This window comes from Pseudophryne corroboree, chromosome 4 (assembly GCF_028390025.1).
Source record: "Pseudophryne corroboree isolate aPseCor3 chromosome 4, aPseCor3.hap2, whole genome shotgun sequence".
Lineage (NCBI taxonomy): Eukaryota > Metazoa > Chordata > Amphibia > Anura > Myobatrachidae > Pseudophryne > Pseudophryne corroboree.
In genome coordinates, this window is record NC_086447.1 from 291,556,921 (window position 1) to 291,584,116 (window position 27,196).

Here is a 27,196-nt window from a genome sequence, read left to right on the forward strand (position 1 = left end):
CTGCTGAATCGTGTTACAGATCCAGCGAGCAATAGTCTGCTTTGAAGCGGGAGCGCCAACCTTGTTGGCTGCATACAGGACAAACAGTGCTTCTGTCTTCCTGACTCTAGCCGTTCTGGCCACGTAAATTTTCAAAGCCCTGACCACATCAAGGGACTCGGAATCCTCAAAGTCACGCGTAGCCACAGGCACCACAATAGGTTGGTTCATATGAAAAGATGAGACCACTTTAGGTAGGAATTGAGGACGAGTCCGCAATTCCACCCTATCCACATGGAAAACCAGATAGGGGCTTTTATGTGATAAAGCCGCTAATTCCGAAACTCGCTGTTATGATACCAGTACGTCTGACCAGAGGTGATCTTATGACGGAGGTCAGAGTACTGGAATGGAATGCTGGTTACGGGAGCAGGATAGCCTAGTAACCCCTGGCGCCCTAACTCCGTTGTCTCGCCCGTGTTATCAGAAATCCCCTGCGAGACTATGGTTGCTTGAGCCCATGGCAGCCGCGTTTGAAGGGCGGATTATGTCTGCCCAACTCCGATGCCCCCTCAGGTCTTAATGGGAGACAAAGGGAAATCCGAGACAGGGTGATAACAAGGGGCCCTCTGACTAAGCAACCAGGCCAGGGGCTACAAGCTAACTAACTTAAACCAGAAGTATGTGCGGACAAACCGCCAGGGAAAAGGACAACCAAAAATCCACGAATCCGTTACTCCTATCCAGCACCGCTGGATACCAGAGTGGATTCGTGGGAGCGGAATCCTCCGCAAAAGCTCCGAAACACAATATAACCAAATAATAAATAGTAAGCGGTCAAGCCGCAACACACGGCTACGCCGCGACTCACGAACACCACAGGATGTTAAAGGTGCTCGGTCAGGACTCCAGGAAAAGATGACAACTTCCGAGTATTGGACCACTGAGGACAAGAACGACCGGATAGACAGGACTGGAAAACTCTCTGCAACAGACACAGCAAACAGGAAGCTATTACCGGCGTCTGTGAGAAGTCCAGAGAGTGCTTTTAACTGGGAGCTCTCCAATCAGGAGCCAGACAGGGTAATTAACAATCATGCCGTGCAGCTGCATGCTGCACGGCCAGGATACCAATGAGGTGATTAATCTAGACCCAGCAACGGGGAACGCGGTCCGACAGTGGCGTCCCCGTTGCTAGGGTCTGAGCGGCTCCGTGCGCCCGGCGTCTAACGTTGCTAGGGAGCCGGGCGGCTGTCCGCATGCGGCGTCCCTAGTTGCTAGGCGCCGGGCCGCACTGACGGGCGGACCCTCGGCGCCTAACAGTACCCCCCCCCTTGAGGAGGGGTCAAGGAACCCCTAAGGCCAGGTTTCTGAGGAAATTCTCGAAAAAATGCCTTTTTGAGCCTCGGGGCATGGAGATCCTCATCCAGGACCCAAGACCTTTCTTCTGGACCATAACCTCTCCAATGTACCAAAAAATAAAGCCGACCCCGGGACAACTTGGAATCGAGAACCTTCTCCACCAAGAACTCCTGCTGACCCTGTACATCTATTGGTGATTTCCCCTGAGAGATCTTCCGAGGAAACCTACTGGAAGAAACGTATGGTTTCAACAAGGAGCAATGGAAAGTATTTCCGATCCGGAGAGTTCTTGGTAAACGTAACCGGAAAGCAACTGGATTGATTTTTTTTTATAATATGAAATGGTCCAATAAATTTAGGGCCCAATCTGGCTGAGGTTTGTCGAAGTCTAATGTTGCGAGTCGACAACTACACCCTATCTCCAACTTTAAAAGTGCACGGCCGCCGGAGCCTGTCAGAAAATTTTTTCTCCCGAAATGCCGCTTTTCTGAGAGCAAGGTGCACTTTTCTCCAAATGAGTCTGAGATGAGCGGTCAAGGTCAGTGAGGAGACAGAGGAATGTTGAAAAAAGGAATTCGCTCTGGGGTGAAAACCAAAAACTGTAAAAAATGGAGAGACACATTGGTGGAGGAATGACAGGCATTGTTGTAAGCAAACTCCGCCAACGGAAGAAACTCGGACCAGTCATTTTGGAGTTTGGCCGAGTACAAACGCAAATATTGTTTTAATGATTGATTAACTCGCTCAGTCTGCCCGTTGGATTGGGGATGGTAGCCAGACGTTAAAGACAATTTCATCTTTAAAGAGGCACAAAAAGACTTCCAAAATTGTGCAATGAATTGTGGACCCCGATCAGAAACAATATCAGTGGGTAACCCATGGAGTCTGAAAACATGGCGGAGGAACAAAACTGCCAATCCCTGGGCAGATGGCAATCGGGGAAGAGCAATGAAATGGGCCATCTTGCTAAAACGGTCAACTACCACCCATATGACTCGGCATCCGGCTGACAGAGGGAGGTCCACCACAAAATCCATGGAAATATGAGACCATGGCCTGAGAGGAACATTCAAGGGCATAAGTTGACCGATAGGCAAGGAACGGGGAACTTTATGCTGTGCACAGACCTGACACGAAAAAACAAACTCCTTAATGTCTTTGGAAAGACCAGGCCACCATACTGAGCGGGAGACTAATTCCAAAGTCTTAGCGATCCCCGGATGCCCGGCAACTTTGCTATCATGAAACTCCGTCAAAACAGTTGCTCTCAAAAACTCAGGGACATAAAGACGACCAGCAGGAGTATTTCCAGGAGCTTGATGTTGAAGCTGCTTTAACTGGGTAAATAAATCTTGTGTGAGGCCTGCCCGAATGACTGAAGACGGAAGTATGGGAGTAACAGGACTGTTATCATGAACTGGAAGAAAACTGCGTGACAGGGCATCCGCCTTGGCATTCTTGGAACCTGGCCTGAAGGTGATAATAAACTTGAAACGAGTAAAAAATAAAGCCCAACGAGCTTGCCGGGCATTCAGCCGTCTAGCTGATTCAATGTACTGAAGATTTTTGTGATCAGTCAAAACTGAAATGGTATGTGTTGCTCCCTCAAGCCAATGCCTCCACTCCTCGAAAGCCCATTTAATAGCCAGTAATTCCCGGTTACCAACATCGTAGTTGGATTCAGCAGATGAGAATTTCCTGGACATAAAGGCACAAGGATGTAATTCTAGAGAATCCGGATCCTTCTGAGATAGGATAGCCCCTACTCCAACCTCCGAGGCATCAACCTCAACAATGAAAGGCAATTCTGGGTTGGGATGTCTGAGGACCGGGGCTGAGACAAAGGCTTGTTTCAAGGCCTGAAAAGATAACTCAGCTTCACGTGACCAGTTGGTTGGATCCGCTCCCTTCTTAGTCAGTGCCACAATGGGAGCAACTAGGTCGGAGAAAGAGTGAATAAATCTTCTATAATAATTCGCAAACCCTAAAAAGCGCTGAATTGCTTTTAAGTTGGTGGGTTGCGCCCAACTAAGGATGGCTTGGAGCTTCTTCGGTTCCATACAGAATCCCCGAGGGTAAATAATGTACCCTAAAAAGGATACCTCCGTGACATGAAATTCACACTTCTCCAGCTTGGCATATAGGTGATTTTCACGTAATTTTTTTAGAACCTGACGCACCTGGGTAACGTGTTGTTCAATAGAGTCAGAATATATCAAGATATCGTCTAAATAGACAACTACGAATCTTCCAAGAAAATCACGGAGCACATCGTTAATGAGATCCTGGAAAACTGCCGGAGCGTTAGACAGGCCGAATGGCATAACCAGATACTCATAGTGACCCGACTGAGTACTGAATGCCGTTTTCCACTCATCCCCTGACTTGATTCGGATGAGGTTATATGCTCCTCTCAGGTCAATCTTAGAAAAAATCACAGCCGAACGTAGCTGATCAAAGAGGACAGAAATCAGCGGCAAAGGGTAAGTATTTTTTACTGAGATTTTATTCAAGGCTCTAAAGTCAATGCAAGGTCTGAGTGATCCATCCTTCTTCTCCACAAAGAAGAAGCCTGCACTTAAAGGGGATTTAGACGGCCTGATAAATCCTTTCCCTAGGCTTTCTTTAACATATTCATTCATGGCCACAGTTTCTGGTCCGGACAATGCATATAACCTTCCCTTAGGCAAAGTGGCACCAGGAATTAGCTCAATAGCACAATCATAAGGCCGATGGGGAGGCAGAATGTCCGCATTGCCCTTGGAAAATACATCAACAAAATCCTGGTATTCCACAGGAATGGGTGCGGGAATGACAGCAGCTATTCTGATGGGAAGCGTAATACATTCCTTATTACAGATGGTACCCCACTGTGAGATCTCCCCCGACTGCCAATCAATGATGGGATTATGAAAGGCCAGCCAAGGGTGACCCAGAACCACTGGAACTGCTGGGCAATGGGTAAGGAAAAATTCAATTTTTTCGGAATGAAGAGCTCCTACCGAAAATAGTACAGGAGGTGTACAGAGAGAAATAACCCCATTGGACAAGGGACTCCCATCTAAACCATGCATGGTGATACACCTACCCAAGGCTAACTGAGGAATACCTAAGGCCTTGGCCCACGTTAAGTCCATAAAGTTCCCTGCAGCTCCACTGTCAACAAAAGCCGACACCGAGGAACAGAGGCTGCCAAAGGAAACTTTAGCTGGGACTAACAGTGAATTATTTGAGGAGATAAGCTGCAGACCAAAGTGAACCCCCTCACAATTCACTTGGTCGAGGCGTTTCCCGACTTGTTCGGACAATTACGGGCAAAATGTCCCTTACTCCCACAGTACAAACAAAGACCAGAATTTTGCCTTCTGGTTCTTTCTTCAGGAGACAGCTTGGAGAGACCTATCTGCATGGGCTCCTCTATGTCCACAGGAATGGAAAAAACACCAGGAGTAGACCCGACAGATGCTCCTTTTTCAGCCCTCCGCTCTCTGAGACGACGATCAATCTTAATAGAAAGCTCCATGAGTTTATCAAGAGTCTCAGGAGCGGGATACTGAAGGAGACTGTCTTTTATAGACTCAGATAAGCCGAGGCGAAACTGACTGCGCAGGGCTGGGTCATTCCATCCACAGTCGTTCGACCAACGGCGAAACTCCGTACAATAAATCTCTGCGGGATTCTTACCCTGTCTGAGAGCACGCAAATGACTCTCGGCGGATGCCTCTCTATCAGGGTCATCATACAATAGCCCTAAAGACCCCAGAAAGGCGTCTACAGACAACAATGCCGGATCGTCTGTTCTTAAACCAAAAGCCCAGGTCTGGGGATCCCCCTGAAGTAAAGAAATAATAATTCCGACCCGCTGAGATTCCGTACCTGAGGAGACTGGTCTTAAACGAAAATAAAGTTTACAAGACTCTTTAAAATTAAAAAACTGCTTTCTATCCCCAGAAAAACGGTCAGGCAAATGCATTTTTGGTTCAGGAACGACCCTCGGGGAAGTCCGTAACAGATCTTCCTGTGACCTCACCCGAAGGGATAGATCCTGAACCATCTGAGTAAGTTCTTGAATCTGACTAACTAGAAGCTGGCCAGGATTTGGCCCTACACCAGTGGGATTCATGAGGCCGACAAATCTTCCAAACTGAAATAAGGGAAAAAATCAAACCCTGTTTAATTTTAAATTTTAGTCAGGCCGGTAATAATGTTATGATACCAGTACGTCTGACCAGAGGTGATCTTATGACGGAGGTCAGAGTACTGGAATGGAATGCTGGTTACGGGAGCAGGATAGCCTAGTAACCCCTGGCGCCCTAACTCCGTTGTCTCGCCCGTGTTATCAGAAATCCCCTGCGAGACTATGGTTGCTTGAGCCCATGGCAGCCGCGTTTGAAGGGCGGATTATGTCTGCCCAACTCCGATGCCCCCTCAGGTCTTATGGGAGACAAAGGGAAATCCGAGACAGGGTGATAACAAGGGGCCCTCTGACTAAGCAACCAGGCCAGGGGCTACAAGCTAACTAACTTAAACCAGAAGTATGTGCGGACAAACCGCCAGGGAAAAGGACAACCAAAAATCCACGAATCCGTTACTCCTATCCAGCACCGCTGGATACCAGAGTGGATTCGTGGGAGCGGAATCCTCCGCAAAAGCTCCGAAACACAATATAACCAAATAATAAATAGTAAGCGGTCAAGCCGCAACACACGGCTACGCCGCGACTCACGAACACCACAGGATGTTAAAGGTGCTCGGTCAGGACTCCAGGAAAAGATGACAACTTCCGAGTATTGGACCACTGAGGACAAGAACGACCGGATAGACAGGACTGGAAAACTCTCTGCAACAGACACAGCAAACAGGAAGCTATTACCGGCGTCTGTGAGAAGTCCAGAGAGTGCTTTTAACTGGGAGCTCTCCAATCAGGAGCCAGACAGGGTAATTAACAATCATGCCGTGCAGCTGCATGCTGCACGGCCAGGATACCAATGAGGTGATTAATCTAGACCCAGCAACGGGGAACGCGGTCCGACAGTGGCGTCCCCGTTGTTAGGGTCTGAGCGGCTCCGGGCGCCCGGCGTCTAACGTTGCTAGGGAGCCGGCGGCTGTCCGCATGCGGCGTCCCTAGTTGCTAGGCGCCGGGCCGCACTGACGGGCGGACCCTCTGCGCCTAACACTCGCCTAGCCGAAGCCAAGGCTAACAACATGACCACCTTCCAAGTGAGATATTTCAACTCCACCATTTTATGTGGTTCAAACCAATGTGACTTAAGAAAACCTAACACCACGTTAAGGTCCCAAGGCGCCACCGGAGGTACAAAAGGAGGCTGAATATGCAGTACTCCCTTCACAAACGTCTGTACTTCTGGGAGAGAGGCCAATTCCTTTTGAAAGAAAATGGATAAGGCCGAAATCTGAACCTTAATAGATCCTAATTTTAGGCCCAAATTCACTCCAGTTTGTAGGAAGTGAAGAAAACGGCCCAGATGGAATTCTTCCGTAGGAGCATTCCTGGCCTCACACCAAGAAACATATTTTCGCCATATTCGGTGATAATGTTTTGATGTCACGTCCTTCTTAGCCTTTATTAGTGTAGGAATGACCTCATCCGGAATACCTTTTTCCGCTAGGATCCGGCGTTCAACCGACATGCCGTCAAACGCAGCCGCGGTAAGTCTTGGAACAGACAGGGCCCCTGTTGCAACAGGTCCTGTCTTAGAGGAAGAGGCCACGGATCTTCTGTGAGCATCTCCTGCAGATCCGGATACCAGGTCCTTCGTGGCCAATCTGGAACAATGAGGATTGTTCTCACTCCTCTTTTTCTTATTATTCTCAACATCTTGGGTATGAGAGGAAGAGGAGGAAATACATAGACAGACCGGAACACCCACAGTGTCACTAGGGCGTCCACAGCTACCGACTGAGGGTCTCTTGACCTGGCGCAATACCTTTGTAGCTTTTTGTTGAGACGGGACGCCATCATGTCTATTTGGGGCAGTCCCCACTGACTTGCAATCTGCGCGAAGACTTCCTGATGAAGTCCCCACTCTCCCGGATGTAGGTCGTGTCTGCTGAAGAAGTCTGCTTCCCAGTTGTCCACTCCCGGAATGAACACTGCTGACAGTGCGCTTACATGATTCTCCGCCCAGCGAAGAATTCTGGTGGCTTCCGCCATCGCCACTCTGCTCCTTGTGCCGCCTTGGCAGTTTACATGAGCTACTGCGGTGACATTGTCTGACTGGATCAGAACTGGTTGGTCGCGAAGTAATGCCTCCGCTTGACATAGGGCGTTGTATATGGCCCTCAGTTCCAGGATGTTGATGTGGAGACAAGTCTCTAGACTTGACCAAAGACCTTGGAAATTTCTTCCCTGTGCGACTGCTCCCCAACCTCGGAGGCTCGCGTCCGTGGTCACCAGGATCCAGTCCTGAATGCCGAACCTGCGGCCCTCTAGGAGGTGAGCACTCTTCAGCCACCACAGGAGAGATACCCTGGCTCTGGGGGACAGGGTGATCAGCTGATGAATTTGTAAATGTGACCCGGACCACTTGTCCAGTAGGTCCCATTGGAAAGTCCTCGCATGGAACCTGCCGAAGGGAATGGCTTCGTATGATGCCACCATCTTTCCCAGGACTCGAGTGCAGTGATGCACTGACACCTGTTTTGGCTTCAATAAGTTCCTGACCAGAGTCATGAGTTCTTGAGCTTTTTCTGTCGGAAGAAAAACCCTTTTCTGGTCTGTGTCCAGAATCATGCCCAAGAAGGTCAAACGAGACGTAGGATTCAGCGACTTTGGAATATTGAGAATCCAGCCGTGTTGCTGTAACACCTTCAGTGAAAGTGATACGCTGTTCAGCAACTTCTCCCGTGATCTCGCTTTTATGAGGAGATTGTCCAAGTATGGGATAATTGTGACACCCTGCTTGCGCAGGCGCACCATCATTTCCGCCATTACCTTGGTGAAAATCCTCGGGGCCGTGGAAAGCCCAAACGGCAACGTCTGAAATTGGTAATGACAATTCTGTACCGCAAATCTCAGGTACGCCTGATGAGGAGGATATATGGGAACATGCAGGTATGCATCCTTTATGTCCAGAGATACCATAAAATCTCCCCCTTCCAGGCTGGCGATGACCGCTCTGAGCGATTCCATTTTGAACTTGAACCGTTTTAAGTAAAGGTTCAGGGATTTTAAATTCAAAATGGGTCTGACCGAACCGTTCGAGTTGAGTAGTATCCCTTCCCTCTTTGAAGCAGGGGAACCTCGACCACCACTTGTTGAAGACACAATTTGTGAATCGCATGTAACACTATCTCCCTTTCTAGGAGAAGTCAGTAGCGCCGATTTGAAAAACCGGCGAGGGGGCACCTCTTCGAATTCCAGCTTGTATCCCTGAGAAACAATTTCTATTGCCCAGGGATCCACCTGTGAGTGAACCCAGATGTGGCTGAAAAGTCGAAGACGTGCCCCCACTGGAGCGGACTCCCTCGGGGGAGCCCCAGCGTCATGCAGTGGATTTTGTAGAGGCCGGGGAGGACTTCTGTTCCTGGGAACTAGCTGTGTTGTGCAGCTTTTTCCCTCTGCCCTTACTTCTGGCAAGAAAGGATGATCCACGTACTCTTTTGCATTTATTTGAACGAAAGGACTGCATTTGATAATGAGGCGCTTTATTAGGTTGTGAGGGAACATAAGGCAAAAAATTCGATTTACCTGCCGTAGCTGTGGAGACGAGGTCCGAGAGGCCTTCTCCAAATAATTCCTCACCCTTGTAAGGTAAAAACTCCATATGCCTCTTTGAGTCGGCATCACCTGTCCACTGTCGGGTCCATAAGACTCGCCTAGCAGAAATAGACATAGCGTTTATTCTGGATCCCAGTAAACTAATGTCTCTTTGAGCATCCCTCATATATAAGACAGCATCTTTAATATGCCCTAGGGTCATTAAAATGGTATCCTCATCTAGGGTCTCAATTTCCGCTGATAAGGAATCTGTCCATGCTGCTACAGCACTACAAACCCAGGCCGACGCAATTGCCGGTCTGAGTATCGTACCAGAATGTGTGTAAATGGACTTCAAGGTAACCTCCTGCTTGCGGTCAGCAGGATCGTTGAGGGTAGCCGTATCTTGGGATGGCAGCGCTATCTTTTTTGATAAGCGTGTCAATGCTTTGTCTACCCTAGGGGAGGATTCCCACCGTATTCTGTCCTTTGGCGGGAAAGGATACGCCATAAGAATCCTTTTGGGAATCTGCAGTTTTTTGTCTGGAGTTTCCCAAGCTTTTTCGCATAATTCATTCAGCTCATGTGAGGATGGAAAGGTGACCTCAGGCTTCTTTCCTTTATACATGTGTACCCTCGTGTCAGGGACAGGGGGTTCCTCTGTGATATGCAAAACATCTTTTATTGCAATAATCATATATCGAATACATTTAGCCACTTTTGGCTGTAATTTTGCATCATCGTAGTCGACACTGGAGTCTGAATCCGTGTCGGTATCTGTGTCAACTATTTTGGATAGTGTGCGCTTCTGAGACCCTGAAGGTCACGGCAACATTGGGACATACATGGTTTGACTCCCTGACTGTTCCCTAGCCTCAGCTTTGTCTAATCTTTTGTGCAATAAATTTACATTAGCATTTAAGACATTCCACATATCCATCCAGTCAGGTGTCGGCGCTACCGACGGAGACCTTGCATTCATACACTCCCCCTCCTCCTTGGGTGAGCCTTCAACCTCAGACATGTCGACACACGCGTACCGACACACCCCACACACACACACACACACACACACACACACACACACACACACGGAAGCTCTTTTCTGAAGACAGGTTCCCCACCAGGCCCTTTGGAGAGACAGAGAGAGTATGCCAGAACACACCCCAGCGCTATATGACCCAGGAAAAACACAGAACGTTTACCCAGTAGCGCCTTTATGTATGTATGTATATGCGCCAATTATGTGCCCCCCCCCTCTTGACAACCCTCTGTCACCGTGAGTAAGCAGGGGAGAGTCCGGGGAGCTTCCTCTCAGCGCTGTGCTGTGGAGAAAATGGTGCTGGTGAGTGCTGAGGGAGAAGCCCAGCCCCCTCGGCGGCGGGCTTCTGTCCCGCTCAAAATTCTTAAAAACATGGCGGGGGCTCTTTATATACATGTACAGTGCCCAGCTGTACATGTATATATGTACTTTTGCCACAGAAGAGGTTTATATTGCTGCCCAGGGCGCCCCCCCTGAGCCCTGCACCCTTACAGTGACAAATGTGTGTGAGGTGAATGGGAGCAATGGCGCACAGCTTCACTGCTGTGCGTTACCTCTATGAAGATCAAGATGTCTTCTGACGCCTCTGAAGTCTTCTTTTCTTCTCATACTCACCTGGCTTCTATTTTCCGGCTCTGCGAGGAGGACGGCGGCGCGGCTCTGAGACGGACGGCGAGGGTGAGACCTGCGTACCAATCCCTCTGGAGCTAATGGTGTCCAGTAGCCTAAGAAACAGAGCCTTGAAACTCAGAGAAGTAGGTCTGTTTCTCTCTCCTCAGTCCCTCGATGCAGGGAGTCTGTTGCCAGCAGGCTCCCTGAAAATAAAAAACCTAACTAAAATACTTTGACAGGAAACTCAGGTGAGCTCCCTGAAAGCACCCAGTCTCCACTGGGCACAGTATCAAACTGAGGTCTGGAGGAGGGGCATAGAGGAAGGAGCCAGTGCACACCCAGATCCAAAGTCTTTCTTAAAGTGCCCATGTCTCCTGCGGGGCCCGTCTATCCCCATGGTCCTTACGGAGTCCCCAGCATCCTCTAGGACGTTAGAGAAACAGAGGTTATCGGATCTCCTTTGCCCACTATATGCATGCTATATGAAAACAATGCAATGAGGGAGGAGTTCCATATTAGTCTACTGTATTTATTTTCTGATTCAGTATTAATGAGATGGGGATTTGTAGGTTATTTTGGAACACTGCATATGACAGATGAAACATTAAATGAATAGGATTGGAATAAGATTCTGTTCTATGGGACTCAACCTGCGGCAAACTGCCTCTGCCACAGGAATTCAGTTTTGGGGTAGATGTACTAAAACCGTGAAAAGTGATACATTTCACGGTGATAAAGTACAAGCCAATCAGCTCCTAACTGCCATGTTACAGGCTGGGTTTGAAAAATGACAGCTAGGATCTGGTCGGTTGGTAGTTTATCACAGTGCAATTTATCACTTTTCAAGGCTTAGTACATCTACCTCCCAGATATCCTATTGATAGTACCATTTATTTATATAAACAGAACAACTATCAATAAAGTGAAATTAGGACTCCCTAAAACCCCTTTCACACCGCATAAATAACCCGGTATCGACCCGACAATACACGGGTCGGTGTGCGGTGTGAAAGCGTCATGGTGGAATTCCCGGGTCGCCTGACCTGGTAATTCAACTCTGGAATAAAGCAGTGTTATTCCCGAGTTGAATACCGGGTCAGTGGAAGAGTGAATGGGCTCCTGGGTCGCACCCGTTCACAACATAGGAAAGAGGCGGAGCAGAGATGAGCTCAACTCCCAGCCCCGCCTCCGCCCCCCCTACGCTATGGCAACTGGCCCGGCATATTGCCGGGTCGGGAAGCCAGCACATAGGGTCCAATGCCGGATTCCACCCGGGAAGTACCCGTTTCCAATTCCCGGGTGGGATCCGGCATTGGCGGTGTGAAAGGGGTATTACAATAGTGTACCTTCATGCATTTCCCTCACACTGCTTCATTGTTCACTATTATTTCATGTCACTGTACTTCCAAACCCATCTAATGGTCATCAAGCATATGTGTTCTTCCTAATTTCACTAACACAATTGTTAGTATGTGTGCAAAGTCATCCACACAAGGGGTTGTTTTAATGTCGTCAAATTTAACAAAATGTAACAAATCACAACCATGAACATTTGCACATTATGCTGTTATTTTTGTGCTAGACATTCAGATTTTTACAGCTTGTGTGTCTCTCTCTGGAAGCAGACGCAACTCTGACCCTAATAGTACTCCATTCCGATTCTCACCTCAACATGTTCCTGTTCTTGCATCATGTTGGTCTCTTCATCCTCCTCTTCTTCGTTTCCTGCAGGTCTCTGATCACGATCTGACTGTCTTTGCTGCTCTTGTTCCTCTTGCACTTGATCCTGCTCTTCCACCAAGCGTTCCGGCTTCCCCACCTGCTCCATCTCTTCCTCCTCCAACTCTTTTTTATGTTCTTCTTCTACCTCCACAGGATGCTCTGTGACTGGCCCAGCTTCCTGCGGTGGACTAGTGTCCTCATCTACTGTATGAAGTTCCGTCTTCTCTGTGTCCTGATGTTCAACCTTTTCATTAGCAGCCTTGCTCTGTGTGACTGTACCTTCATGCTCAGACTCTTGCTGTGCTTCAATATTTGTCTGCGAAAATAAACCCCACACACATTCATTAGCCAGAAATATACTCATATATCTGTGTAATACCATGTTAAACAGATTCAGATTAGTGCTATCTAACGTTTTATTTTCAATGTTTCAGCTTTAAAACTTCAGTTGGCACACTATAGTTGCTTCCTAATACATAAAGTGAGTAATCTAGGACATTGTAAAAATGCGTTGGGTAGGAAATGCTGGCGGACAGAAGACCGACCGCGGTATCCCGATGCTTTGAATCCCGGATTCCTTAAAAAAACAGGAAACATTTTTGTGCGTTTTAAATACAGGCATTTTTTGTTCTACATACTGTGTTCGAAGTAGTTATGCAGTGTTGTGGCTGAACTGCCGACAGTCACAATACAGACTGCGGCAACTCGCTGTTTAGAATCCCGACGCTGCAACGTGGTTTTGCCCATTTGTGTGCTTTTTTGGTTTGCTAACAACTCTGAATAACCCCCTGTACTTGAAGTGTTTACTAATCAATTGCAAATGAGCTTTGATAGAACCGGTGCAAGTTCTTGAAGAACACAAACATTTAACACTACTACAATGGATGTGGAAAATTTGCACTTTGTTAAAAATAATTCTCTGTGACCGCGATTCCAATTCTTATGCAAAGCTGCATAGATCACATGCACATTAATATACCAGATGTATTATGTTACTTGGGAATAGGAGGATAATGAATGATAATATGATGTAATATTAACTCATTTTTTCTAAGTATTGCTGTGAGTATTTGAAGAAGTCAGAATTATAGAGCTGTATGTGGTCTACATATTAATAAGGAACATAATCAAATCAGTAAGAATGTTATTAGTTTAAAATTTGCTAATGATACTGTATAATGAAAACAACTAAAAAGTCCTTTAGTGCTACAAAATCCTAATTGTACTTGGTTATCGTTACACATCCCATGGGGAACCCAGTGTTTCTGCATAGCTGATATCTGTGAGTAATAAAATCTGTACACCTTGAAGCGCTCAGTAAGAACAGAAATCAATAAGGAATATACAGGTGCGCGGCCAACAGCAGCAGGTAGGAGGAAGGTCAGTTCCTCAAGATTAAACAGTAAAGGGAAAAAGGTGTGTACCTGCGCTGGCTGAATATATTAAATTAATAAATTAAATAAAAACAATAATAATAATAAAAAATAATAAGAATAACAATAATAATAATGAAAATGGATGGTTTGTTCTATATAAAAAAGTAACAATTTAATAATAACATACCACATCAAGCAATTGTTAAAAATAAGGGAATTCCTCTTGCCACTAGGTGGCAGTAAAAACTTGGATTAGCTTATCTGGACAATAATGAGTAAATTTTATGGTCTCCAATGTTAGAATTGTCCATTCCTATAGGCTAGGACAGCCTCCCTCTGCGCATTCACTGTACTCAATATGTATTTACCAGATCCCCTCGTTGGTAAGCATCAGCCTTGGAACAAGTCCTTTGTATAGCTGTAGGGGTGAAGCCAGGTAGAGATAAGATCTTATCTCTACCTGGCTTCACCCCTACAGCTATACAAAGGACTTGTTCCAAGGCTGATGCTTACCAACGAGGGGATCTGGTAAATACATATTGAGTACAGTGAATGCGCAGAGGGAGGCTGTCCTAGCCTATAGGAATGGACAATTCTAACATTGGAGACCATAAAATTTACTCATTATTGTCCAGATAAGCTAATCCAAGTTTTTACTGCCACCTAGTGGCAAGAGGAATTCCCTTATTTTTAACAATTGCTTGATGTGGTATGTTATTATTAAATTGTTACTTTTTTATATAGAACAAACCATCCATTTTCATTATTATTATTGTTATTCTTATTATTTATTATTATTATTGTTTTTATTTAATTTATTAATTTAATATATTCAGCCAGCGCAGGTACACACCTTTTTCCAAGAACAGAAATCAGTCTGTTTTTCCATGACCAAAATGATGGAACTGTCACTGATACGGTTTAAAGTGAGTTGGATGCAGAGTACTACTGTAGGTATTTTGCACAACTATCCTATTACCCATGCCTACCCCTTTTATTCAAAATCACTTATTCTTTAAATAGTTCTGCACAACAGACAGGTTTGCAATCGTTCAATAGGATTAGGACTGTATACAATTTCAAGAATAAATAAAGTCACTTGAACATTAAAATGCATCAGTCAGTGTCAAAGTGAAATTAATGATATGTTTATTAAGTATATTCTCTTCAGTTTGCTGTCTTTCTTCTCCTCACAGAAGGAAAGCAAAAGGTGGTGCTTCTTTGCTTTGCATCACCATGGCATACACCCACAATGTTAGCAATTTGCCAGGGTTTTGCAGAAAAGTCCCACTACAGTAGAACTATGACTAAAAGGATGTGACCAGGGCGGATCAGGACTGTGGGAGAGAGTGATCCTGGGAATCACAGCTGTACTTTATTTTCTAGAAGTTATGTGGCAGTAATGCTTCTCAGTTTCCAAGACAAAAGCTCCATAATGACAAAGCAAGCATAACTGGCAGGCCATGCATTGTCATTTCTCCTTTTCTTTATATAGCAGCAGCAAATTAGTCAGAGTAAATGTTGTATGTTTGGCTACAGCTATTATGGAATGGGGAGGAAATAATTAAATGTTAACAAAGTAGCAGTGGAACATCAGAGTAAGACTGAATAATGCATTTTAATTCGGTTTCGTAAGTGGAATTTAAAGTTTTAATGTTCATGAGTCTTTTCCAAAACCATGTAAATACGGGTATTATATGTAACAAGCGCTGCACATGCACAATCGGTCAAACACGATTTACAAACAACTTCAGTCGTACTGCAATATTTATTGAGACTGGCTGAGGTACTCAGCAGAAATGGGTACAGCTGGTCAAAGAGGGCATCCCAGGGAAAGATGTGAGCCAATCGTGTAACAACCAGAAAATGTAGCTCTCGGATAACCTAGTGTTTGAGGTTTTAATAGTCTGGAAATGTATGTACTGCAATGCAACAGCACTTACCTGTGGTAATTGTTTGTATTGTCCCTTCATAGTTAAAACTGATGGAAGGATTCTAGGCATTGCAGCTTGAGTAATAATTTCTGATTGCCGAAGACTTGACACTTTATTCAAAGCATGTTTAAGCTGTGCAAATTCTTCAACTTGTTTCTGAAAAACAACCAGGAGCAAAAGAGCAAGTTTATAATGTTTTTTCGCCATACAGATCCCACAGTGAAGGTTATTAGTAATATCATGTTATTTACACACCCCCCCATCAGCAATCTGGACATCAGTGTGAAGAGGATGGTGGCAATAGGAGGAATAGGAACTGCTCCCTTTCACATATAGATTGCAAAAGAATGAAGTATACGTCAGACCCACAGATGAACATTTTACTTTCAGGCAAAGTACCAAAGGAACAACTGTCAAAGGGATTTCTTGGTTTAGGATTTATAGAAAATAAATTAAAGTCATGTAATCCTGCAGCCTGATGCAGGGAAGGTTAAATCTTCTTCAGACGTTGGCAGACTGAACGCTGACACAGAGTTAGGAGGTGACAAGAGTTGTTTTGCAGCATTCAGACCGTGGCTGAGCAGTAAGGTTTTAAAAAAAAAAAAAAAAAAAAAAAGACGATTAAAAATTTCATACAACTCTGCAATGGGCAAAATAAATCCAGAGTGTCTCGTAATCCCTTTAACATTTCCTTCCATTTGGTAAAAAGTGTTAAGCAGAAGAATAGAAGACAAATTATTAGGTCAAATTAGTACTGCATATTTGAGGAATACATTTTACACTCCTATTAGCAATAACATAACGGCACAGTGCATGGTAATGAGTATCTCTGTACAGTCGGCACTGTGGCTAAATCCTGGTACAGCATTTCAGAGATTATTGTTTTTAATAAGCCCAAAACCACAGGCTAGTGAACATCCTTGGAGTTTGTCAACTGGAACTTATATTGTGGTAGGCTAATATTCACCTCCTCCAGCCAGTGTGGATGTTTTCTCCGATGGTGCTACTAAGATAAAGACAATGTAACGTTGGTCAAATGACCACAAATACATTAATCACATTCAAAGTTCAGTTAGTTTACATATAGTATTAACCCTCTCCCACAGTCACATGCATTTAATACAGAGTTGTCAAACAGAAGCAAAGTGTATTTTGTATTTTCCATGCTTGTTTAGTGTTATCTAGGCATAAATCCCCCTATTACTACAGCACAAGGGACAGCAGTGAGGACTCCAACGGTTAGACCAGGCCAATTCCACATGCAAGCTAGGCAGCTGAGAGCAGTCAGAAGAGAATAATGAACGGAGAAAGGACTCATTTTCCTCTAACCTGTGCAGCAGCCAGTGCACTCTTGTGGTTGTCCAAGCTCATTACAACTTGTTCATGTTGAGAAAGCAAGTTCATATGTTGCTGCTACATTGAAAGAAGAAGGTTTTCATGATGTATTTAGCTACATAATAATGACTGAGCATGAAAAGATGATGAAAAGGCAATATTTTATTTTAAAAAGCCTACCCGTCAAGGACAAATACACAAAACATGTTTTGTTTTTCATTTACAAATGAGAATTACAAGATATATTTCAATCATTATATTTTCAGTACGTTTACCAGAAAAGTACAACTATAACATTTCTTTAGACCATAAAAAAAGGACATTTCTCAAGTTATTAGAAGAAGTGATAAAGCGGTGATAGCGCGCCAACCAATCAGCTTCAATATGTAAATTGACAGTTATGAGCTGATTGGCTGGTGCGTTATCACCGCTTTATCACTTCTTTATGCCTTCTCCAGGCTTAATACTTCTGCCCCTTAATGAGGTCTATTTACTAAGTCCGTGAAGAGAAACAAAGTACCAACCAATCAGCTCTAAACTGCCAAGTTTACGGCTGGATTTGTAAATGACAGTTCGGAGCGGATTGGCTGGTAGCTTCTCTCTCTCCAAGGCTAAGTAAATAGACCCCAATATGCTTTAGTCGCCCTAGAGCCATTGGTGCACAACATTAAAATCCAAAATAGAGAAAAAAAAAATCCAGTACCACTATTATTTTCAAATCACTATATTACACACACACCAATAAACTATATAAAATATTTTATTATTTATATACATACATATATATATATATACATATATATATGTATATATATATACTTACACACACACACACACACACACACACACACACACACAGCCTTTCTCAGCATGACAGGTACGGTGTGGCTCAGCTTGCGCATTTACAGGCATTTTCTTGCCTCAAAATTTGTAGAACACTCGGTACACAGTACACGATATGTGTACCCAGCTATATCGCGCACAACGGGACGCGGCATTGGCAAAGTGCATATACACTTGTCGATGCTGGCAGCATGGCCCAGGCTAGCGATGTCTTCCGTCAGTCCTGAATGTAGAGCAGACAGAAGATGTTGCTGAAGTCCTGCGGGAGAGAGCAGTCAGCAACATTGTGGGTACACACTAGATGATGTGCCCGATATGACAGTCCGGTCCGCCGGATCGGACAACATAGCATCTAGTGAGTACCAAATTTTAGTTACAAACGGATGCAACAAGCCCCTTTAGGAGACTGCACTGATTAACTCAGCCTCACATATATATAAGTGTTGAATGTCAAATTAATCAGTGCAGTCTCATGGAGCGGATTATCACATCAGTTTGCGACTAAGATACGTTTTAAAAAGACACTAAGAAGATGCTTGGCACAAGCCAAATTGCACAGAACCTGTTGGCTCACTCACACCAGGCTTCTCATGCCACATTGCATATTGAGGCTAAGTGTATGAGTACACAATTACTGGATGGATAGCATGTGTCGCATTTTTTTTGTTAGAACTCTTATTTTTCTGTGGCTAATGCATTATGAATAAAGAATCAAAAAGAGTGTACAATGAAATAATAAAATCATGAAAAGATATAGATGAAATGTAAGGGTGTTCAGTGGAGTTACTGGACATTTAATACGTACACAAACAAACAGAAATTGAAATGAGTTAGCCACTTAGGTAATCAAGAGATAAAAGTCACAGCATAGAATTAAAAAACATTAATTGAACCAAAAAACAAAAACAAACAAACAAACCCCAGTGCCTTACAGAATTGGGGGTATACTTACAGTATTAGTGCAGCTTTTTAAGCGTGTAGACGATACCCATAGCAACCAGATTAGATTCTACTTATCATTTATCTAGTACCTTCTAGAACATAATAGCCAGAATCTGATTGGTTGCTATAGGCAACATCTCCACTACAAAATCCAGCACTTTTGGAAATATACCCCCCCAGGAGTTCCTCAATATGGTTATAGGAGGGTCATTATTAAACTAGTTGCAGTGAATACTAGAAAGTGGATGAAAAGCATTGGATGAGCAGCCATTGTGTCTGCAAGAGAGTACAGCTTAACTCTAGATTCTCCAGCCAAAGTAGCCTCCAGCCAATCCACCCTAACCAAGGCTAACAAGAGAAAGGAGGCATTCCCGGCTGAACCCATACATGCAGTATGGTCTTTTTACAAGCGGCACTCAGAGTAGGAGTTTCCAACAACCAGCCACAACTACTATGTACATGTTTTATGAATTTCTATATTATATGTTTATCATGTTTACAAATTGAGAAAACAAATATTAAGGCGGGCCCAGTTCTGTCGGACAAACCTTTACTTGGTATATGAATCCAACCCCAAATCATATAAAAAAAAATATTATCTATAAAACGAGAGAAACACATTTTGAAGAGCGAGTCAGATTGTAGGAAGAACTATTGCATTCTTGCAGCACTATGCATGTGATCATAAGGGAGCCAAGTATTAATATATTACGTGTGGAGGCCAGATTTTTCAGACAAACCCACAGTTACAGAAATTGCCAATACGGATTGTTATTTATTTATTTAATTATTAACAGTTTCTTATATAGCGCAGCAAATTCCGTTGCGCTTTACAGCTGGACACAATTAGAAGACAAAACTGGGTAAAAACAAACAAACCGTCATAGAGGTAGGAGGGCCCTGCTCGCAAGCTTACAATCTATGGGGAAATAGGCATTGATATACCAGATTGCAAAGGTTCTTGGTGGGCTGCATGATATCACATCACAGCAGTGATGAACCAGGGTCAGGAGGAAAGGAGAGTGAAGAATTAAATATGTGGGGGATGTGTGTGGACTGTACTGTGGGGATATAATTGGATAGGAAAGCTATGAAGGTAATGTGAGCAGTTCTGGAATTTGATAAGCTTGTCTGAATAGGTGAGTTTTCAGGGAATGCTTGAAGACTAGAGGAGAGTCTTAATGTACGTGGTAGGGCATTCCACAGAGTGAGTGCAGCCCGAAGAAAGTCCTGTAATCGTGCCTGGAAGCAAGTAATGAGTGTGGATGAGAGTTGTAGATCTTGTGAAGAGCGAAGGGGCCGGGTTGGGAGATATTTTGAGATAAGCGAAGAGCTGTATGTTGGTGTAGTATGGTTAATAGCCTTGTGTGTAAGTAACAGTATTTTATATTGAATACGGTAGAATACAGGTAGCCAATGAAGGGACTGACAGAGTGGGTCTGTAGACGAACGTCTAGCGAGGATTATTAGCCTCGCAGCTGCATTCAGGATTGTAATGATGAGAGTCTCGTTTTAGTAAGACCAGTAAGAAGACTATTACAATAATCAATGCGGGAGATAATGAGCGCATGAATTAGAGTTTTAGCAGTGTCTTGTGTAAGGTATGATCATATTTGGATATGTTTCTAAGATGCATGTAACATGATTTTGAGAGATTGAATGTGGGGAACAAAGGACAGGTCTGAGTCAAGTTTGACACCTAGGCAGCGAGCTTGTGGTGTAGGATTGATTGTAGAGTTCTCAACAGTGATAGAAATATCAGGTTGGTACATGTAACTGCAATTGGCCGGTGGAAATATAATTAACTGTTTCAGAAATATTCAGTTTGAGATGGCGAGATGACATCCAAGATGAAACAGCAGAAAGGCCAATACCGATAGAGACAAATCAGGAGAGGATAGGTAGCGGGATGGAGAGTATTAATTAATTAATTCATTCATTATTTGGTGCTGGGAGCGTGTGCGTACAAATGATACTGAAATCCAAAAGAGCTGATTAGTTTCCCAAGAGATGAGGTATAAATTGAGAAAAGCAGAGGACCTAAGACAGAGCCCTGCGGTTAGGAATAATATCCCAGATTGTTCTACGTATGTGTATGCAGTCCTGTAAACGAGTCCAATGTTCGTTATGCTGCTTTGAACCAATATTTATTATTTTTACCAGTTATATATATAGCGCACACATATTCCGCAGCACTTCACAGAGAATATTTGGTTATTCACACCAGTGAATCACAGTGTAGCTTACAATCTATATTCCCTAGCGCGCGCACACATATATTTTTAGATTCTGGGAGGAAACCCACACATGTACAGGGAGAAAATACAAACTTTACGGCAATGGTGGGAATTGAACCCACGGCCTCAGTGCTGTGAGGGAGTAATACTAACCATTACACCATCCGCACTGCCCAAGTACAAAGAAATGTACTGTAAGAGGAAATGTATTTGCTGTACCTGTGATGAATAATATCTGAATGTAAAATGTTCTCAAAGTCTGTAGTAATATTTACTAGCTGAAACATCTCACTGACAGAAGTACTTATGCAGCAAGCACATAAACTATGGGGGTTATTCAGAGCTGAGTGTAGGTTTTTGTTAATTTAGCAAAAACTGCTATCGTTCTACTCACATGCTAAGGCTGCCCAGCATGTGTGGTGATGCCCGATATGTGATCGCAATTCAATTATGATCTCATCGCAAAAACCTTAAAATAGAAGTTGACCGCCGCCATGCTTCCTATAGCAGAAAATGCAAGCAACGTCATTTGCTGGCCCTGAAAATTGCTGCGTTTCCTGCTCTTCTCCCCTCCAACACTGCGTTGCCGCCCCCGGATGCCCATCAATCATGATGCGTACGCATACTTCCAGGATGCGATCTCATCATGACAGCCTGCGCACTGCAGCCTCATTATGTTAACAGTTTCTGCCAGGGTAATTGGATACTGACAAAATTAACATTGGTGTCTGTGTACACACAATTGTATGCTAAGTACTTTAGACATTAATAATAATGCATCACTTAATGGAGGAATATAAAATACATTTTAAAGGCACTAAATGTGCCATGGAACACAGTGGAAAATACTTGACACAACAAGGGCATTGCCTATAGCAGTGAGGCTACCAAAAAATAAGAATTTACTTACCGATAATTCTATTTCTCATAGTCCGTAGTGGATGCTGGGGACTCCGAAAGGACCATGGGGAATAGCGGCTCCGCAGGAGACTGGGCACAAAAGTAAAAAGCTTTAGGACTACCTGGTGTGCACTGGCTCCTCCCCCTGTGACCCTCCTCCAAGCCTCAGTTAGGATACTGTGCCCGGACGAGCGTACACAATAAGGAAGGATTTTGAATCCCGGGTAAGACTCATACCAGCCACACCAATCACACCGTACAACTTGTGATCTGAACCCAGTTAACAGCATGATAACAGAAGGAGCCCCTGAAAAGATGGCTCACAACAATAACCCGATTTTTGTAACAATAACTATGTACAAGTAATGCAGACAATCCGCACTTGGGATGGGCGCCCAGCATCCACTACGGACTATGAGAAATAGAATTATCGGTAAGTAAATTCTTATTTTCTCTAACGTCCTAGTGGATGCTGGGGACTCCGAAAGGACCATGGGGATTATACCAAAGCTCCCAAACGGGCGGGAGAGTGCGGATGACTCTGCAGCACCGAATGAGAGAACTCCAGGTCCTCCTCAGCCAGGGTATCAAATTTGTAGAATTTAGCAAACGTGTTTGCCCCTGACCAAGTAGCTGCTCGGCAAAGTTGTAAAGCCGAGACCCCTCGGGCAGCCGCCCAAGATGAGCCCACTTTCCTTGTGGAATGGGCTTTTACAGATTTTGGCTGTGGCAGGCCTGCCACAGAATGTGCAAGCTGAATTGTACTACAAATCCAACGAGCAATAGTCTGCTTAGAAGCAGGAGCACCCAGCTTGTTGGGTGCATACAGGATAAACAGCGAGTCAGATTTTCTGACTCCAGCCGTCCTGGAAACATATATTTTCAGGGCCCTGACTACGTCCAGTAACTTGGAATCCTCCAAGTCCCTAGTAGCCGCAGGCACCACAATAGGCTGGTTTAAGTGAAATGCTGAAACCACCTTAGGGAGAAATTGAGGACGAGTCCTCAATTCTGCCCTGTCCCTATGAAAAATTAGGTAAGGGCTTTTATAGGATAAAGCCGCCAATTCTGAAACACGCCTGGCTGAAGCCAGGGCTAACAGCATTACCACTTTCCATGTGAGATATTTTAAGTCCACAGTGGTGAGTGGTTCAAACCAATGTGATTTTAGGAACCCCAAAACTACATTGAGATCCCAAGGTGCCACTGGAGGCACAAAAGGAGGCTGTATATGCAGTACTCCCTTGACAAACGTCTGAACTTCAGGAACAGAAGCTAGTTCTTTTTGGAAGAATATTGACAGGGCCGAAATTTGAACCTTAATGGACCCTAATTTTAGGCCCATAGACAGTCCTGTTTGCAGGAAATGCAGGAATCGACCCAGTTGAAATTCCTCTGTAGGGGCCTTCCTGGCCTCGCACCACGCAACATATTTTCGCCAAATACGGTGATAATGTTGTACGGTCACATCCTTCCTGGCTTTGATCAGGGTAGGGATGACTTCATCCGGAATGCCTTTTTCCTTCAGGATCCGGCGTTCAACCACCATGCCGTCAAACGCAGCCGCGGTAAGTCTTGGAACAGACATGGTCCCTGCTGGAGCAGGTCCTTTCTTAGAGGTAGAGGCCACAGGTCTTCCGTGAGCATCTCTTGAATTTCCGGGTACCAAGTCCTTCTTGGCCAATCCGGAGCCACGAGTATAGTCTTTACTCCTCTCCTTCTTATGATTCTCAGTACTTTTGGTATGAGAGGAAGAGGAGGGAACACATACACTGACTGGTACACCCACGGTGTTACCAGAGCGTCCACAGCTATTGCCTGAGGGTCCCTTGACCTGGCGCAATATCTGTCCAGTTTTTTGTTGAGGCGGGACGCCATCATGTCCACCTTTGGTTTTTCCCAACGGTTCACAATCATGTGGAAGACTTCTGGGTGAAGTCCCCACTCCCCCGGGTGAAGATCGTGTCTGCTGAGGAAGTCTGCTTCCCAGTTGTCCACTCCCGGAATGAACACTGCTGACAGTGCTATCACATGATTTTTCGCCCAGCGAAGAATCCTTGCCACTTCCGTCATTGCCCTCCTGCTTCTTGTGCCGCCCTGTCTGTTTACGTGGGCGACTGCCGTGATGTTGTCCGACTGGATCAACACCGGCTGACCCTGAAGCAGAGGTCTTGCCTGACTTAGGGCATTGTAAATGGCCCTGAGTTCCAGGATATTTATGTGAAGTGACGTTTCCATGCTTGACCACAAGCCCTGGAAATTTCTTCCCTGTGTGACTGCTCCCCAGCCCCTCAGGCTGGCATCCGTGGTCACCAGGACCCAATCCTGAATGCCGAATCTGCGGCCCTCTAGGAGATGAGCACTCTGTAACCACCACAGGAGAGACACCCTTGTCCTTGGAGACAGGGTTATCCGCTGATGCATTTGAAGATGTGATCCGGACCATTCGTCCAGCAGATCCCACTGAAAAGTTCTTGCGTGGAATCTGCCGAATGGAATCGCTTCGTAAGAAGCCACCATCTTTCCCAGGACCCTTGTGCATTGATGTACTGACACTTGGCCTGGTCTTAGGAGGTTCCTGACTAGGTCGGATAACTCCCTGGCTTTCTCTTCCGGGAGAAACACCTTTTTCTGTACTGTGTCCAGAATCATTCCTAGGAACAGCAGACGTGTCGTCGGAATCAGCTGCGATTTTGGAATATTTAGAATCCATCCGTGCTGTCGTAGTACTACTTGAGATAGTGCTACTCCGACCTCTAACTGTTCTCTGGACCTTGCCCTTATCAGGAGATCGTCCAAGTAAGGGATAATTAAGACGCCTTTTCTTCGAAGAAGAATCATCATTTTGGCCATTACCTTGGTAAAGACCCGGGGGGCCGTGGACAATCCAAACGGCAGCGTCTGAAACTGATAGTGACAGTTCTGTACCACAAACCTGAGGTACCCTTGGTGAGAAGGGCAAATTGGGACATGGAGGTAAGCATCCTTGATGTCCAGAGACACCATATAGTCCCCTTCTTCCAGGTTCGCTATCACTGCTCTGAGTGACTCCATCTTGAACTTGAACCTTTTTATGTAAGTGTTCAAGGATTTCAGATTTAAAATGGGTCTCACCGAGCCGTCCGGCTTCGGTACCACAAACAGCGTGGAATAATACCCCTTTCCCTGTTGTAGGAGGGGTACCTTGATTATCACTTGCTGGGAATACAGCTTGTGAATGGCTTCCAATACCGCCTCCCTGTCGGGGGGAGACGTTGGTAAAGCAGACTTCAGGAACCGGCGAGGGGGAGACGTCTCGAATTCCAATTTGTACCCCTGAGATACTACCTGCAGGATCCAGGGGTCCACTTGCGAGTGAGCCCACTGCGCGCTGAAATTCTTGAGACGGGCCCCCACCGTCTTGCCTGAGTCCGCTTGTAAGGCCCCAGCGTCATGCTGAGGACTTAGCAGAAGCGGGGGAGGGCTTCTGTTCGTGGGAAGAGGCTGTCTGCTGCAGTCTTTTTCCCCTTCCTCTGCCCCGGGGCAGATATGAGTGGCCTTTTGCCCGCTTGCCCTTATGGGGACGAAAGGACTGAGCCTGAAAAGACGGTATCTTTTTCTGCTGTGAGGTGACTTGGGGTAAAAAGGTGGATTTCCCAGCCGTTGCCGTGGCCACCAGGTCCGATAGACCGACCCCAAATAACTCCTCCCCTTTATACGGCAATACTTCCATATGCCGTTTGGAATCCGCATCACCTGACCACTGTCGCGTCCATAACCCTCTTCTGGCAGAAATGGACATCGCACTCACTCTTGATGCCAGAGTGCAAATATCCCTCTGTGCATCACGCATATATAGAAATGCATCCTTTAAATGTTCTATAGTCAATAATATATTGTCCCTGTCCAGGGTATCAATATTTTCAGTCAGGGAATCCGACCAAGCCACCCCAGCACTGCACATCCAGGCTGAGGCGATTGCTGGTCGCAGTATAATACCAGTATGTGTGTATATACTTTTTAGGATATTTTCCAGCTTCCTATCAGCTGGTTCCTTGAGGGCGGCCGTATCAGGAGACGGTAACGCCACTTGTTTTGATAAGCGTGTGAGCGCCTTATCCACTCTAGGGGGTGTTTCCCAACGCGTCCTAACCTCTGGCGGGAAAGGGTATAATGCCAATAATTTTTTAGAAATTAGCAGTTTTTTATCGGGGGAAACCCACGCTTCATCACACACCTCATTTAATTCATCTGATTCAGGAAAAACTACGGGTAGTTTTTTCACACCCCACATAATACCCTTTTTTGTGGTACTTGTAGTATCAGAAATGTTCAAAACCTCCTTCATTGCCGTGATCATATAACGTGTGGCCCTACTGGAAAATACGTTTGTTTCCTCACCGTCGACACTGGAGTCAGTGTCCGTGTCAGTGTCTGTATCGACCTGAGGTAACGGGCGTTTTATAGCCCCTGACGGTGTTTGAGACGCCTGTACAGGTATTAACTGATTTGCCGGCTGTCTCATGTCGTCAACAGTCTTTTGTAAAGTGCCGACACTATCACGTAATTCTTTCCATAAGACCATCCAGTCAGGTGTCGACTCCCTAGGGGGTGACATCACTAACACAGGCAATTGCTCCGCCTCCGCACCATTTTCCTCCTCATACATGTCGACACAGCGTACCGACACACAGCACACACACAGGGAATGCTCTGATAGAGGACAGGACCCCACTAGCCCTTTGGGGAGACAGAGGGAGAGTTTGCCAGCACACACCAGAGCGCTATATATATATATACAGGGATAACCTTATATAAGTGTTTTTCCCTAATATAGCTGCTGTCTATATTGATATGCCAATTTAGTGCCCCCCCTCTCTTGTTTTACCCTGTTTCTGTAGTGCAGGATTGCAGGGGAGAGTCAGGGAGCCTTCCTCCAACGGAGCTGTGAGGAAAAAATGGCGCCAGTGTGCTGAGGAGATAGGCTCCGCCCCTTTTTCGGTGGCCTTTCTCCCGCTTTTTTATGTAAAAATAGGCAGGGGTTAAATACATCCATATAGCCCAGGAGCTATATGTGATGTATTTTTTGCCAAAAAAGGTGTTTTTATTGCGTCTCAGGGCGCCCCCCCCCAGCGCCCTGCACCCTCAGTGACCGGAGTGTGAAGTGTGCTGAGAGCAATGGCGCACAGCTGCGGTGCTGTGCGCTACCTTAG

At 45.3% G+C, this 27,196-nt stretch overlaps 1 protein-coding gene across 2 annotated transcripts in view; it reads right to left on the reverse strand.

Annotated features, from left to right (window-relative positions):
• The window catches only part of GOLIM4 (golgi integral membrane protein 4), a 199,570-nt gene that overhangs the window by 55,248 nt on the left and 117,126 nt on the right, over positions 1 to 27,196 (reverse strand). The window contains exons 7-9 of one of the 2 annotated variants that reach the window (XM_063916196.1): positions 17,077 to 17,160; positions 15,757 to 15,903; positions 12,382 to 12,753 (exon numbers count right to left, since the gene is read on the reverse strand). In XM_063916196.1, coding sequence (XP_063772266.1) covers positions 12,382 to 12,753; positions 15,757 to 15,903; positions 17,077 to 17,160 — 603 coding nt within the window. The remainder of the gene's footprint in view (positions 1 to 12,381; positions 12,754 to 15,756; positions 15,904 to 17,076; positions 17,161 to 27,196) is intronic. The other variant, XM_063916197.1, reaches the window with a different exon arrangement.